This window comes from Thunnus albacares, chromosome 24 (genome assembly GCF_914725855.1).
Source record: "Thunnus albacares chromosome 24, fThuAlb1.1, whole genome shotgun sequence".
NCBI lineage: Eukaryota > Metazoa > Chordata > Actinopteri > Scombriformes > Scombridae > Thunnus > Thunnus albacares.
In genome coordinates this window covers 19,939,923-19,957,067 of record NC_058129.1, presented here as the reverse complement: position 1 = coordinate 19,957,067, position 17,145 = coordinate 19,939,923, and the positions used below count along the sequence as shown (strand labels likewise).

Below are 17,145 nucleotides of genomic sequence, written 5' to 3'. Positions count from 1 at the left end.
TGAAATATGTTCTCCAGTTTGAGAATGCCACATATTATTCTGATTGTGATTTCTGCAGAATGATGTATATGAATCTTGAAAGGACTTTTTGTTGACTGGCCTGGACAGTTATTTCTGTGCAATAATGTTATTCCTTTTTCATGACCTGGATGAATGGGATTATTCCTGCAGTAATATTGACTAGTTTATACTGATTTATACTAAGATAAAAGATACAAGTCCAAGTTTAATGTAATGCTGAACTTAAGCTAATGTTAAAATGTTTAAATATATATTTAAGATATTCTTCCAAGCTGTTCATAAGCTGAAGTCCCAAGTTCTACAATGTTGACAGCTTACTGTTAAATTTTAAATCTTATTTTTCATGTTTTGCATTGGCAGCTCAATAAATGTTTGGTGTCATTTCGTGTAAAGTGAAACTATTTTATAGCCTTTTTTAATTGAGTAGTTTAATTTGGATCAAATTGTGCATAAAGCCGACAGTGTTTTAATGTGGTGATGGTACACGTGAACTTCTGAGAGAAACTCAGTAGTTACAGATGAACTCTGATTACAAAGATATATGAAGCAATAAATACACACATCATCAGCTCCTGTCTAACTGCATATACCAGTAATAAGTCCTTATAAAGCAAGAACACAAGTGGACTGTATGCATGTTATTGTAGCAACATTGAACTTGATGACGTCCTCTGACTGTCCCTCCACATCAGTCAATACAATACATTTGATTTAAAGCTTCCACAGGAAACAGTAGCAGGCCTATACTGTAGTGTCTGACTTTACGCTGCTGGAAACAACCTTAAAAAAGTAGATTTAGTTTGATTTGTGAGAGCTGAAGAAAGGAAATAATCATCAGCTGTTCATTAATATTGTTTGATTCCAGTAAATCAATCATTTAACAACATGTAGATTTATCTTCCAACATGAGAGTTCTCCAAACTTTCTGATGAAATAAAAACATCACACAGCAAGAAACAAACCCTGAAGTTACTAAAGAGAAAGTTCAACTATGAAACAAAGCAAACTTACAGTTAACATCCAAACTGCTGAAGACAAAGACTCTCCACTCCACGTCTGTCAGAAAAGTGTTTGCCACAGGTGAGCTGTTTCCTGGAACGAGTCAGAGCTCCACCTGTAGAGGAGGAGGGACAGGTAGGAAGACTCACAACATGATGACACTTTATGGATGTTTGTCACTCATTTATTCTTCATGTATTTGTAGATTTATTGTTGTATTGATGGTTTCTCAGTGTTTAACTGTGTGCTGTTAGAATAAATAACTCATCATGACGTTCATGTGAAGACAAGCTGAACGTTACATTTAGATTCATCAGATTTAAGACATTTAACTGACAGGTCATTGAGTTCATTGTGTTATAAAATAACTGATTAAAATTATTACTGATCTACAGACGCCTCAATAAACATGAATTATAATCCTTCATCAAACAACTTGAGTATCAAAGTCCAGTTTCTGTATCAGGATCTGATGTCAGGATTCTACGTTTATACTATAATACTACCGACCTTCGGAATGAATATAATAAAATATGGTCATTTACGATGGAGGGGGCGTCATGCATTTTCCTCCCTCTGATAAATAACCAACAGTCCCTTATTACAGGAACAATAGAGACAGAGTTCAGCTTCTTATCCAAGTAATTAATTCCAGGTCAGATTAAAAACATACAGTTCAACATTCAGTGTCTGAATAATAAAGTTTCTGTCAGGTTGGTGCGTGGAGCAGGCGGACCCAAACGCAAGAGATGGCAGGCAGGATACAATGCAGAATATTTAATGAATTAATTCAAAAGTCACAGGAGACACTGAGACTCAGGAACAAAGGAAACTGATCATGACCAGAACAAACACAAGACATAAACACAGACGACTCAACAAAGACCAAACTGAAAACTGGACTATAAATACACAGGATGTGATTGCAAACTGAACACAGGTGAAACACACGAGGTAATCAACAAAGGCAGGAAAACACAGGAAGTAAAGTAATCAGACAACAGGTGACACAACACACGGGCAGACTGGGAGCTGATAAACTGGGGAAGACACTCGGAGCAGAGTTGGACTAACAAGGGTGATGCAGGGCATCAGTAAAGTACTTGCCGGCTGCATTCTGTAAACATACCTTCCTGTCAATGGATGGGACTGTGCGCAATGCATTCTGGTTGTTGTAGGATTCCACCTTAAGAGCAATATGGGAAATCTACAGCTTTTTTCTCGGTTTTCTTTAGTCACAGGGCACCAATTTAAAAAATAATTGCACAATTCTACTACATAGGTGACCTTGTTTTAAGAAATCATCATATTCACAACAGTGACTTTTCCCTTTAATACAGGTGATTTTTCTAGCAAGACACACATTCTGTGTAAAAACAGCTTTTTCTGCTCAAAAGTAGCTTTTTTCTGTCTGCTTTGGATCTGAAAATTTGGTTCAGCCAATTTCTCTAATCGTGACATAATATGATTCACTATTAGAAAATACAATATAAATGATGATTTCTACGCTGACAGTAAACACATCTACCACCCTTTAAAAGCCAGTGACCCTTCCAGCTCTTGATACTGGGAAAAAAATGCTTGTCAGAAGTCCATTGTTGGATGATTTATAACTTTTTACATTTGAATGCCAATAAGAAAGAAATGTTGCTTGTTGGTCCATCCAGACGTAGAACAGTTTTCCAGAATGTTTTCATTAATCTGAATGGCTGCACAGTTCCACAGAGCCATGTAGTCACTCGTTTGGGAATAGTTTGTTTTTTTTATCCCTGCCAGCCTGCCTAACCTTTGCGCCACATATCAAGAATGTTAGCCCCGATCCATCCCACTTGATCCATTTCACATACAGAAATCCTTGTACATGCTTTTATTACATCCAGAACTGAATATTGAAACATGCTTTTTCTGGTTTATCCATGACAGTAACAAGCGATCTTCAATTGGTCTAAAATGCAGCAGTTAGAAGCAGCTTGAAGTTACAGAAGTAATGAAATAACTATGTTGAATGTATATTTGTTTTTTGAACGTTGTTTAACCTCACAGAACCTCTTTTATTCACTCTATTACAGCAAGACCATTATTAATCAGAAAATATCTTGCAATACTTGAACGTTATGAGATGAATGTGTTTACAACTTTAATGTGAAATACTAGAACGCAGTGACTTGAAGTGTGATTTCTGCATGTAAAAACTCAGAATTAGACTTGCAATTTGAGGTTAGGGTTACTTGTGGGATGGGATTTTGTTACAATATATCAAACTGTTTCAAATTAATAAAAAAACTAAAAACTAATGAAAAAATACTTTGAACATAAAAATGAATAAATAAATAAAATTGATTCGTCTATTGGGATTTATCACAGATAATATTCAATCTTTAATATTAATTTCACTTCGATTTGGCCAAAACCTAAAGTTCTCCACTGATCCTTCATTACGGGACAGAGTCAGACCTGAATGCACTTCTGGAATATAATGTTTATGATGTTTAAAGTTTAAGAGCGCTGGATGTGGGAGGCACGAAGAGAGCATTGAATGGTAAAATAACTATATCAACTAAATACGAATTAGTTTTTTTAATTAACGAATTTGTGCGGAAAAAGAGTCAAATGACGCGCCAAACGCCAAACTCATCTCTGATCACGAGTTCAGGGTTTGTCGAGCCAGCTCACACAGAGACAGCCTGGATATGTTGAACTTCCTTCGTAGCACACCTCACAGGTAATCCCCGTATTTAACGCTGATTTAACGTCACAACGCCAAGAACGGAAGCCCTATAAGGAGAAAAATATACTTCTGGAGATCCACTTTCTAAGTCTGATCTAAATTATTTTCTCTCCTGTGCTCATGAACTAAGAACTGCTGAAAAACAGGTTTTGCCAGGGTCCGGGTGTTTGTGTGTGTGTGTGTTGTAATACCAATCTCAGCCACAAGAGGGCACCACTACCCCATGTTCTAGCACTGAATGCATTCATGTTTTCTACCAGGTGAGTTTTAATTTCTCCACTCGCTCTAAACACAAGGTGCATATATAGTAAGTTATGTACATTACTGTCATGTCTTTCTTTTGGCTAGAAATGTATTTTAATCAGCACTTATCTGCCATTAGCCTTAGCTAAATTATTATAAATATTATATAATATGTAATTTATATTATATAGAGCCTATTTGTATAATTTTCTTGTAATTTTCTTGTTTTATTTCTGTATGTTGCTTTACATATGTCTAATTCTAATATTTCATATATAATAGAATTAATTCCAGCATTTGTTTTTATTTTCATTATTTTTAAACAAAGCTCACAAATAAAAAGAAACTGAATTTAAAAAACATTTGCATCAAAATCTGAATATAAGTGAATAAAACTAGAATATAAATGAAGATGAATTCTGTTAAAATGAGCACAAATGCTGACAAAAGAGGGAAAGAATATCATTTTAATATGAGACATATTTACAGGCGTTTTCTCAGAAAACAAACACGCAACATTTAACGGACAGAAAGCAGAAACTAAATGTTTCCACTTGTTTCTTTTGTTATTCAGGCAGCTGTTTGTTTCCTGACAATGTGAAAACTTTCAACTTTAACAGTTTGTTCATTCATCAGTAAAGGAAAATGAATATTCATTGATGACTCTGATGTTTCCCAGCAGCTCCTGAACGCATCGTCTTTTCAGATCATTTCTAAAGAAAGGTGACGGTTTAAGTTAAGAATCGATCAGCAGGGATGAAAATGATCAAATGAGCTAAAACGCCTGAAAACCACAGAAGAAGAGATAAAAATGTGAACTCCATGTGAATTTGAACGTGAACACGAGCTGCTCCTGAGGTTCTGATCCGGGTTCACAAGCATCTCTTGTTGTGCATAAATAAAGTGTTTTTAAAGGAGCAGTCCGTGGTTCTGCGGAGGAGGCGGGTCAGGACTGAGCCAGCTCCAGTTTGCTCTCTGATGACGACGGAGCCTCGATGATTTCTCCCGACATGAACAACTCCTGAAACATGAAACAACAAACAACATCAGAATAAACACGTCTTTATATTCGTTTCTACACTTTCAGTCAGAGTCTGGACCACTTCTGCTTTTCATTTGACCTGTTTTAGACTTAGACTGTGAAATATTTTACGGTGGAACTGAAATTAATGTAAATAATTACAAAAGAAGCTGAAATGTAAGTTTGATTTGTTTTTCTGCAGTGACAGCGCCCTGGTTTCCTGTTTTAAAATACTATAACATACAAACATGCATAAGAACAAAAAGAGGAAACACAGTGTCATCAGTGAAATTATAACTGACCATGAAACCAAACTCCACTTAGAAAAGTAGAAACTATATGACAAGTCTTCTGGCAACACGAGAGCACACAGAGACACTGCCAAGATATAAAAGAGCTCAAACAAGAGTTACGACAAGAGCAAACCACACTTAAAGACCGACTGAAGAGGAGATGGAGGAAGAAATCACTGACCTCCGACAAGAATTAGACCGTAAACTGACAGAGAACAACAAGGAACTACAGACAGAAGGCGAACATCACCCAAGTCCAGTCACGCACAGCAGAAGAGAGGAAGACGGAGGAGTGATACACCGTCGCTGACGTGGGAGCAGACACGTCGGATGCAAGAAGAAATAACCGATCCTGAAGGGAGATCAAGGAGAAATAACATCCGTGTCTTCGGCTTCGCAGCTCCGCTATCAAATACCTGCAGCGACTCCTAAACACTGAAGTCCAGCTGCCTGAAGGAAGTCCTCTCCAGATACAACGGAGTGAAGACGTATGAAAGCGGCAGGGAAGCTGCACGGAACATGAAGGAAAGAGGCGACACGGTGGACGGACCAGACGGGAGGATGGAGGAGCGTCGCAGTGGCAGCGAGTGACGGAAAGAACGGAGACGGGATACAGCGAGTCAGATCAGACTAGATCTCAGAAATGTTTTGCTGAAGGAAAAAGGAAACACTGTGGATCAGAAAAAGGTTTCAACAGACCTTCAACAAAGAATATCTGTGAAGCATTGAATGGAACTTTGTCCACATACTGGTTTATCAGGGGAGTCAAAGAGTTAGTGATGAAACTCTCCAGTTACCAAAAGATGGAGGGACATGGGTCTCCCTAAACTAAAGAAAACTTTTATGGTGCACAGTTCAGATATTTTATGTTGGGTGCAAACCAGATTACACAGCAAAGTGGAAATAAACAGAAAAAGAGTTTGAAGAATATCCAAACCAGAATATTACTGGAGATGAAGAAACATACAAGAGAATTAAAAATCAGTCCAGAGTAAATATATGAACATAGATCTACCGTGCTGGAGAGACCACTCACATATATTTGGAATTTAAACAAAATGTTTTGGAAAAAGGTTTATAAAATTCAGCAAAAGACACTAGGATATGATATCCCTATGAACTACAAGGTACTCAAACTGTGTCATTTTACCAAAGAAAACGTATGAATAAGGGAAACCTTTCCCTTATGAGGTCAGTCTCTACTAGTGGAGCAAGCAGCCGAGCTGACAAAGATGGCGACTGCGAGTGGCGGGAATAACGTTACAGGACCAGTCCGCTCCTGTTTGGGAGCGTGTTGTTAAACCAGGCGTGAGCTCTGTGTACAAACCTGATCGTAGATGACTTTAACGATGAGCGAGCAGCTCGGACACGTCGCCACCTCCTCGCCGTTCTCCAGGTCCTCCTGTCAAACACAAACACACAGCTTCACTTACATATTTCTACTGATGTTTACAGCTCAAACTTCATCTGATGAGACCTCTGCTGACACCAAAAACAGCAGGTGGATGCGTTAAAAGTGAAGTCAAACAGGTTCACTATGAGGTTGACAGTAGAAATAAAGTGAAAAGCAACCAAACACCATTAAAAAAAAACAGAAAGAGTCAGTTTCTTTCACAAAACCAAAGAACCAAACTCAGTTCAATAATGTAGGAATTTGACGTGCTTGTCTGAATGTCCTCTGGAAAAACACTAGGATGGTTTAAAACCCATCACCTATCAATACAAGTGATCAATAAATCCTTGCTGAATTCATCAGAAACCCTCAACGTCTAGTGGGAGCCAATCGCTTTTCTGCTATCTAAATAAATAAACCACTGATGGATGAAGACGATCTTTCTATGGTGTTTGGTGTGAAGTCGGTCGGCATGGAAACATGATCAATAATAATAATAATTGCAATATAATTCATAATAATGACTGACTGATATATAAACAAGGAGTATTTTTCTTTAATAAAAGCAAACAAATTCCATTCAAAAATGGAGATATTTTACGTCCTCGTCCTGATGACCTCGATTGACTTACTAGTGAAACATCAAATAAAACCTTTCATGTATCAATACAAATGATCGATAAATCTATGCCGAATCCACCTGAGGCCTGAACCAGGAAACAGGAGGTAACCTCAGGTGTAACTCCGGGTTTCATCACCATGGTAACAGGTTAACACCCCGACCGCTGACCAATCAGATCACTGGAAATAAAGAGTCATCGTTCTACAGGACAAAAGTCTGAGTTACAACAAAGTGACTTTTCAAAAAGATCAATATATATTTTTATAGATCAGAAGAAACATTTTATTGTTTCGTGTTTCTGGTTTTAAATCTGAGCTTCTAACAAACGGACCAAACACATATTTTAATAGTTTAATAGTGATTTTACTCTCTGATTCATCGCTGCAGTCAGAATAACATCAGACAACTGTGTGATGAAAACTGCAGATAAACTACTTACTTTAAGTTTATGTGACATATTCAGATGGTTTCTAAACAGTAATAATATTCCCTCTATACTTCAGTCATATAGAATAATTCCTACATGTATTTTATTTATTTATGATTTCTAGTGTTTGTTGTATGATTACAGGCTCGTTTACATTTCATCATTCATCATATGAAGAACTTCATTCATGGTTCTGATCCCAGAGTTACTGAGCTGCTTGTTAACAGCTTCATAGATCTGGTTCTGGACGGACAATGTTAGGCTCAGTGAAGCCAGATAACCAGAAGAAATCCTGGATATGTTGAACCTGCTTGGTATTACAGGCCCCAGGAGACCGGTAGCAGTTAGCCGGTAGCAGTTAGCAGTTAGCCTTGGTTACCTTAGTTATGGCGAATCTGTCTCCGCAGGGACACGGGAAGTAAAACGTCTCCGTGTCTTCGTCATACTCAAAGTCCTCGATCTCCACTTCGTCGTGAAACACCGACATTTCATCCGAAAACTGGACAAATGTGTCTGAAAAAAGATGTCAACAGTTCAGCGTCTGTTGTCGACGCGTGTGGTGGGCACGGCGTGATGACGCAACTCGCAGTTGTCTCAGACGTGTGACGCATTTTTCTTCTTCTACTGTGATGTTTACGGCAGCTGGCAGCCATGATGATGCCACCTGCAGGTTTCAGTCTCCCTCAGTGTCCAATCATTCTGTGAGGAAGTAGCAGGGAGGAGACAAAAAGTTACCGTGATAAAATAAGAATAAACATAAACATCTGTGAGAAAAATATAAAGGAGACATGTAGAAAATGCAAACTGCACGATAGGCTGGAAACAGTTTAAAATGTGTCTGTAGTTCCTATTCATGTCCACCAGGTGGCGCCATTTGAGAAGAAACAGCAGCTGCTGTAAAGAAATTCTAAGACTCGAGTGCTTTTAAATTTAAGGTTGTTTATCTGGTATTTTTGCAGGAGTTGGACCTTTTTTTATATTGACCTTTTCTTTTGATCTCTTGTTTGTTTTTATTCAATTTATCTAATCCTCCTATTTTATTACTTTGATTCTGATTTTATCATTTAAGCTTTTTTAAGGGTTTTCCATTCAGGGTGCAACGGATCACAAAACTCACAGATCGGATCATTCTTCGGATCAGCAAAAAAGAAAAAAAAAAGGGGGGGGGGACACACAAATAAAACTTTGCTTTACATATATTCTGTAAAACACAGCAAGAAACTTTTGCCCCGTGGTCTTAAACACTGGTTTGGTTGTTGCTCTTCAAAATCCCTGTTAGCAACACGCTGTCTGTCCAAGACTTGTTGCTACAGCAGTTACTTTGTCTTAAATGAGACATTACACTTTGCAATTAATCTGTGTTTCACATGCCGAACCGTGAGGGGCGATCTGTACGTATCATAGATCACCACTATTTTCCATTATAGTCTTGTCTTCTATGTATTATATGTATTATTGTGCCATTGTATTATATTTCTTACTATTATTCATTTAATCATGTATACCTGTACTGTGGCAGATGTCACGGCTGACTGCAAAGCACTGTGGGTCAACTCCTGTTGTTTTTATGCGTTATATAAATAAAAGTGACTTTGCTTTTTTCCTTCACAGCTGGCGTTACTTTGGGGAGCTGTTTTACAGGACAAACATAAAATTTCAATAAACATGATGAAGATATGAACAAAACAAAAAACAATTCAGGACGGTCAGCTACTCCAGTGGTTCTCAAAGTGGAGTCCTTCAGTGCCAGTGCAAGATACACTGGGTTAATTATGTTAATGTCAGTCATTTTTAAACAATCATCACTGGTCAATGAATGATCTGAATACATCAAAGTCACCACAAAGACATCAAGCTGAACTCCGTTGGAAAATGTACAACAAAGTTTTGTACAGCAAAGAGACATCCAGTATTAAATATTTTAATTTAATGTAAAACATGTAAATGATTATTGAATGCTCTTAAAATATTGCTGGTTAACTGGTCGGATATCCGACTCAGAAAGTCAGAAGAACCTTGTGTGAAAGTTGTAGTAATATGCTCTATATTAGCACTTATGTCTTATTTGTGTCTCATTAAATCAGTCGTACACACAGTACCATCCAACTTCTGTGGCTGCGTACCACGTACCAACTGGTATGGCTAACAATGGCTAACATTGGCTAACAATGGCTAACATTGGCTAACAATGGCTAACATTGGCTAACAATGGCTAACAATGGCTAACAATGGCTAACAATGGCTAACCAGGCTAGAACTGGTTTTCCAACTTCTAAAATAATACAATACAATAATATTTTCTACAGAAATCTCTAAAATGATGCTTCAGCACAAACAAATGCAGGTTTTTGGTGGTCTTTGGTGATTGAGAGTTGAAACTTGCCATCTGGGAAGAGCACAAAACTGTAATAAAAATGCTTATTTCCTCAGTGTAGTTCTGTATCACAAAGTCGAAGTGTTTTAAACTCCTTAAAAGTCTAAAAGTTCGCACCACTGGACATTTTCTGGATGTTAGATCAGAAATCTTCCATGAGACGAACCAAACATTGATCAAAACTTTAAATGAGTGATCTCAGATTGTCTACAGATCTCAAACGTCAGGCTGTAATTTGGCTGATATGTCTCTAAGAAGATGCTTTCTCGAAAAACAAATTCAGGTTTTTTGGTGATCAAAAGAGTAAATGAACAACTGGAGAGAGCAGAAAACTACAATAAAAAATGCTTATTTTGAATGTAGTTCTTAACCACAGAGTTTTAGACAGTTTAATGTTTCAAAGTGTCTCAAAGTTTGTATAAATTGACATTTTCTGGATGTTTGATCAGAAATCTGAAGTCACTACAAACTTCCACAGATCTCTGAAATATTCCTGTCATATTATTCTTTTATTTATCTTTGAATACAGAGATGAAAATCCTGCATCTGTCTCTCTGGTTGCCAGGCCTGGATGTTGTGTATGGGTTGCTATGGACACCAGAGAAACTTCTTCCTGTTTTCTCAGCTCTAATTGCACTCTGTCCTGAACAGAGTTCCTGAACAGACATCAGGTAAAAAAATAAAAAAAAATAAAATAAAAAAAATCGTACTTTTGTTGGCAGCGCTGTGGGGGGGCAGGGCGGGGTGGTGGTGGGGGGGAGACAAAGCGAGGAAGCAGAGATGCCGAGAACTTCAGACGGAGATTTGAGCATCGATAACATCCTGTCTCAATCCAACGACATCCTGCCTGCAGGCGGCTCAATGATGCTGTTGTTTGCACTATGTCCCCTCTGGGGGCTGGCAGAGTGATGGGGGGGGGTGAGGCTTGGCAGAGTCACCGCTCTCCTCTCAGCTGGAGACGAGTGTTGAATGTTGGACCGGCTTTTTCCGAGTCTGGCGGCCTTCACAGGATATCACTCTGACGGACTGATGCCCTGGAAAGGAGCCCCCCCCTCCTGACAGCGAGGTAAAGAGTGGGACGAACAGGAGACCCGGGGATCATCAGACTTGGAACGGCGCCGTCATGGAACCGAGTATCTGTGTTCTGGAGCTGCTGGGGGTCTTGTTCTCCGGGGGGGCCTGGCTGTGCTCACTGGCCACCACCCTGATGTCCACCTGGCTCACGCTCTCCACAGATCTGCTCCCCACGGAGAGCTATGAGCTGGGCCTGTGGGAGACCTGCGTGGTGCAGGAGCTAGGGGCGCTGGAGTGCCGGCCATACGACAGCCTGCTGGGTCTGCCGCCGGACATCATGCTGGCCCGGATCCTCATGTGCGTGACGCTGGCCGCCGGCCTGCTGGCACTGCTGCTCGCCATCCCCGGCATGCACGTGGTCAACAGCTGCGCTGGCCGGCTGGAGGACCTGCGGTGCAAGCGGGCAATGAAGATGGCGGGGGGGGCACTGTGCCTGGTGGCTGGGGTCCTGGGGCTCATCCCAGTGTCATACATCGCCCACCTCACCGTACTGCGGTACTTCGATGAGTCGTTGCCAGAGCTGCTGCCGCGCTGGGAGTTCGGGGACGCACTGTTCTGTGGCTGGACGGCAGGTGTGCTGCACCTGGTGGCGGGAACTCTGCTGCTCACTTCCTGTTTATGTCTGCAGAAGGAAAACTGTAACTCATCCATCCCCATCCCTCTGGTCAGGGTGCAGCCGGGACGCCCCTCCATCAGGACCAGGTCTGAGTATGTCTGAGACCCGTCAGGGACACCACAAGTCTGTTTCCAAACCTGCTCTCTGTCATATTAGTCCTCTCGTGTCCTTCATCACAAATAAATTCAGTCCAAACGGAACATCATAACACAAAGTCTAAACTCTTTAAAAGGTCTAAAAGTTAACACCACTGGACATTTTCTGGATGTTGGATCAGAAATCTCCCATGAGATGAACAAAAACTTTAAATTAGTGATCTCAGGCTGAAGTTTGAGGGGATGTCTCGAAAATGATGCTTTCTAAAAAACAAATTTAGGTTGTTCCATGTTTTTTTGGTGATCAAACATCGAAAGAGCACGAAACTGCAATAAAATGCTTATTTTCTCAACTTAGTTCTTAACCACAGAGTTTTAAACAGTTTAAATGTTTTAAAGTGTCTAAAAATTTGTATAAATTGACAGATTCTGGATAATAAATTAGAAATCTTCCATGAGACAAGAGATCTTAAATTGCCTACAGATTCCAAACATCAGGCTGACATTTTGAGGAATGATACTTCCTCCTTATGTCAAACTCGTCCTCTCGTCTCCTTCATCATGAACAAACTCCACTTTATCAAAAAGTCTAAATGTTTTAAACTCTTTAAAAGGTCTACATGTTTACAGCACTGAGACGACAAAACAAACATTGTTCAAATCCACAGAACTTTAAATTCTACCTGAGATCTCAAACTATGTCAGCATGAAATTGACGCTTCAACATGAACAAATTCAGGTTTTTAGTGCTCCAAGGTCCAAAAGTAACATCTGGGCAGAGCATAAACTGCACTGCAAATGCTTATCTTCTCAGTGTAATTCCTCATCAGAAAGGTCTAGACATTTTAAATGTTGTGTTAAAGTTGAAGCAAGCAACATTTTCTGGATATTAGGTCAAACATCCTTTCAAACTCCTGCTTTTAAAAATCTATGGAACTTTTTCTACTGAAATTTTACTTGAGATCCCAGCCCACTTCAGGCAGACGTTTGGGGAAGTATGTCTGAAATTATGCAAAAATTGAAAATCTAAATCCAGGAAGATCACAAAACTGCAATGGAAATTCTTATTTTCTCAATTAACCAGTTTTAAACTGTTTATTTCAGATTGTAGAAGAAGATTTCTAACCTGACAACCACAAAATATCAAGTGGAGCAAACTTTTAGATTCTTTTAAAGAGTTGAAACCTCAAACTTCAAAAGTAATTCACAGGTTTAAAGTCTTATTGGCCTTTATTTCAGCTCCAACATAAATATAATTTCTTCTTTTCAGTTTCAGTCTTTCAGATGTTTTTGTTTTTTATTCTTCACACATTTTAATGGAGCCAAAGATACAGAAGAGTTTTATCAGTGTTTGACTGCGTGTCTTTTTGTGTGTGCAGCTAAAACATGTTTAAATCTCTTTGTTTCATTGTCTGGTGGCACAACTTCATCCTATCTTACCTTCAGCAGTGAGGATGGAAAGAAAAAAAGATGATTTATTGATTAAATTCATGAAAAATGCTAAAAAGTATTATTGAAGGTGATTAATGAGTTCAGTTTGGAGTAAAGAAAATGCATTTTAGTGTTTAAAAAACTGAGATCAGAATGAAAAACAGGACAAAATGTGTATATACGTATATTTGTATATTGTGTTTTTTGTTTGTCAGAGAGAAGATGATGCTGCTGATGTGTTTTTGTTTAAAATCACTTTGTGTTCAATCAGATCCAGAGGAAAGCTTTGGAACATATTATTATGATTATGATAAATGCATTGAATCAAGTTGTGAACATCATTAGCAGACGATTGTAAAGATGAGCAGCGTGTAAATAATAATGAGCAGAAAATAAAAAAGTTATTTCAGTGTGTTTGTGTGACTCTGCTCAGTGTAAAGATTTTAAATATCTGCTAAGAAGTAAAGATGAGCAGGAGGACGAGGAGCAGCTGGATCTGTGTTTTAATTTACAGTTAATATTCTCCTTAAATAGATTCTTGTATCAGGCAGCAACTATCAGAAACATCATGTCATTTTAAGTCACTCTAAAACGTAATACTGTAAAACAAAATTTTTTCTGTATTTCAAAAATACATGAAAATGTTTATAAAACCACAAAAATATACAGTGAATTTACATGTTTGATGTAAAATAACATGAAAAATGTGTAACTTGTATTACACTTAAAATTATCTTAAATTAAGTAGACTGATGCAGTTATAGACCTGATAACCTGTTTTACAAAAGTATTTTGACATTTTAAAAAATGTAAATCAAATATTTACAAGTGGATTATAATTTTATTACATTAAATATAGATTAGTATAGAATATTTTATATAAAATTATGCAATTAAAGTCAATTTTAATCATACATTCTATGTGTTTATAGGCAATGTAATAGTTTTTATAGGTGGAAATATCCTTATTTATCATGAAAAAAAAAACACTACACTGAAGATTTCATGTAAAATTAGAGCTACAAACTGTATTTTAATTATGGTAAATTACTGTATGTTTATGAGATGTTATTTTCTGTTGTTTTACAGTATTTTATTGGCGCCCAGCTGTGAGAATATTACCATTCTTTTCCTTTTTGTTTTCTACAGTGTGGAGTAAAGTAGCATAAAATGGAAATACTCCAGTAAAGTACAAGTACCTGAGTACCTGTGGACTTATACTACAGGCATCTCAGAGCTGAAACAGCTGGTTTCCTCTGTAGCAGTGGATTAATTAACGATGCAGCTGTTCATCAGCAAACTGAAATACAGTCACACCGAAAACAAACTTCTCTTTCATTAACAACAGATATGATCAACAACAATTATACTAAATGTATAATATATATTATATACTATTATATTATAGATTTTAAACTCATGAGCTCGTGTTTGTTCTTCTTGTCTGTGCAGAGTATCTCCTTTTCACCTTAAATCTCAGTTTAACACCTGGACGTACCTGCAGGATTAATGACATCACAGCTATACTTCCACTCCACTACATTTCAGAGGGAAATATTGTACTTTCTACTCCACTACATTTATTTGACAGCTTTAGTTACTTTTCAGATGAAGATTTGACACAATGGATAATATAACAAGCTTTTAAAATACAACACATTGTTAAAGATGAAACCAGTGGTTTCCAACCTTTTTGTCTTTTGACGTCTTACAAAAAGCAGTGTGTAGTCGGGGTCACATTTCACATGTCTATGAGTTGTTAACAGCTCCACCAAATAGTGATTTTTCCCTCTAAACTTCTCACATGCTTTCATTTCAATAAATGTTCAAATGATCCAATATTTCAGCAAAAATCAAAGATTAGAGAAAAAGTCCAAAAACTGAAAACAGATTTGTGTATCAGAACTTTGTTTTTTCTTCTTTCCTCTCCCATTAATCATCTCACCACCCCTCAGATTTATCTGCTGACCCTTTGGAGGGGCCCGACCCCTAGGTTGGGAACCACTGGACTAAACTAGCTAACTGTATATAAAGTAGTGTAAACTAGCTCCACCTCCAGCAGCTACAACAGTAACATGCTGCTCTAACACTGATGCTTCACTATTAATAATCTAATGATGTCATATATAATAATATATCAGTCAGAGGGACCAAACCACTACTTTTACTGCAATACTTTAACTACATCAAGCTCATAATACTTATGTACTTTTACTGCAATACTTTAACTACATCAAGCTCATAATACTTATGTACTTTTACTGTAGTAGGATGTTTCATGCAGGACTTTTACTTGTAATGGAGTATTTTTACATTGTTGCATTGGTACTTTTACTGCAGTATTTGAAGAAACAACATGTTTGCAGACAACACGACTTCCTCCTCGGTGTATGTATGTATGTTTCCTGATGTTGGCTGGTCGGAGCTCCTCCGCCTGCCTCCATGTTGCAGCTGAAAGCTGCCTTTGTTGAGTTTTCACAATACGCTCATTATGCCATTATGCCCCCCCCTCAACTGTAATCTCACTATCTGCCTCCAGCCAGCGGTTGGCTCCACATCAGTCGACCACAGCTACCGTGTCATGTGACTTCCATACAGAGGCTTAACGTCCAGAGACACGATCCACCCACTGATTTTCATTATTTTATTATTTTATTATTTCTAGATGAGGTGAAGTTCCAGTCTCCAGCTGTCTTTATGTTTTGTCCTTCTGTCAAATTATGTCTGCATGAAACTAAATATGAATGTCACACTTTTTAATTGCCTATAAACATCCATTCAGATCACCGTTATGGGTTCAGATCAAATCAAACCTCATGATGACACTGCAAATAAAGGAAGGGGTCACAGTTTTTCAAGTGTGTCTTAAAACAACGTTCAGGAGCCCAAATGAACATTAAAGCTGTTTTTCTTGCTGTAATCATTCCTCCTGTTCATACTGACCATTAGAAGATCCCTTCATAATGACCTTACAATGGAAGTGATGGAGGACAAAATCCACAGTCCTCCTTCTGTACAAAAATGTGTTTAAAAGTTTATCTGAAGCTAATATGAAGCTTCAGCGTCCAAATGAGTCAAATCAAGTAGGTATCTTTCAACGTTACAGTCTTTTTAGTGCCAAAGTTCCTCTTTTTGTTACTATACTTCCACCTGCAGCTCAACAGGGAAACACTGTCCGAGGAAACACAAAGAGGGAATTTGATGCTAAAAAAATGGAAATGTGTCTGATATCCAGTTGATATGACTAACTCAGACTGCTGAAGCTGAATAGAAGCTTCACACAGACTTTTAAATGACTGTGTGGACACACTGTGGATTTTGGCCTCCATCACTTCCGTTGAAAACACATTTGAAGAGGGTCATCTAGACGAGTTCCTGTTGGGAGGAAACGTTTTCCTGTTTGGTATCCTCCAGTTTCTGTGAAGAGGGGTTTTCCTGTTGTTTAGTGGGGCGTCTTTTTGTTTACCTTCACATTTGAAGGATCTTTTAATATCCGGTATGAACAGGAGGAATGATTACAGCGAGGAAAACCTCTTTCACTGTTCACATGTACACCTGACTGCTGGTTTAAGACACACTGGAAACATTGTGAACCTGTTAAAACTCTCAAGCAGCAGCTGAGGTTTTTGAAAAAATACCACTTTGTTTTCCTGAATCACCTCCACATCTCAGGTTTGCTGCTTCTTGACAGTTTTTCCAGGTGGAAAAGCAGCCCAGCCAATCAGAGCCTTGTGGGCATCATATTGCTTGAGTCTACATGACAAATGTTACGCAGTAATCGGTCAGATTTCAGTCCTGGTTGGTAACT

The 17,145-nt window shown here is 38.3% G+C and overlaps 3 protein-coding genes across 3 annotated transcripts in view; 2 read left to right on the top strand and 1 right to left on the bottom strand.

Moving 5' to 3' along the window:
- The window catches only part of LOC122976060 (NLR family CARD domain-containing protein 3-like), a 395,924-nt gene that overhangs the window by 358,462 nt on the left and 20,317 nt on the right, over positions 1–17,145 (top strand). The window lies entirely within an intron of this gene.
- dph3 (diphthamide biosynthesis 3) lies at positions 4,445–8,396 on the bottom strand. Its single transcript, XM_044344442.1, has 3 exons — positions 8,127–8,396; positions 6,633–6,707; positions 4,445–5,012 (listed from the first exon to the last, which is right to left on the bottom strand). The coding sequence occupies exons 1-3, from the start codon at positions 8,232–8,234 to the stop codon at positions 4,938–4,940; spliced, it is 258 nt and encodes an 85-aa protein (XP_044200377.1). The 5' UTR covers positions 8,235–8,396; the 3' UTR covers positions 4,445–4,937.
- LOC122976106 (putative claudin-24) lies at positions 10,837–12,970 on the top strand. The gene has a single exon (XM_044344406.1). It carries the CDS (start codon positions 11,245–11,247, stop codon positions 11,911–11,913), a length of 669 nt encoding a protein of 222 aa, XP_044200341.1. The 5' UTR covers positions 10,837–11,244; the 3' UTR covers positions 11,914–12,970.

What these genes read in the sequence shown, in the direction of transcription:
- LOC122976106 (XM_044344406.1), top strand. Translation starts at nt 11,245, where the DNA reads ATGGAACCGAGTATCTGTGTTCTGGAGCTGCTGGGGGTCTTGTTCTCC.
- dph3 (XM_044344442.1), bottom strand. Translation starts at nt 8,234, where the DNA reads ATGTCGGTGTTTCACGACGAAGTGGAGATCGAGGACTTTGAGTATGAC. An exon ending in ACAGATTCGCCATAACTAAG is followed by an intron (nt 6,708 to 8,126) that starts GTAACCAAGGCT and finishes TGTGTTTGACAG; the next exon opens with GAGGACCTGGAGAACGGCGA. An exon ending in TTAAAGTCATCTACGATCAG is followed by an intron (nt 5,013 to 6,632) that starts GTTTGTACACAG and finishes TTCATGTTTCAG; the next exon opens with GAGTTGTTCATGTCGGGAGA.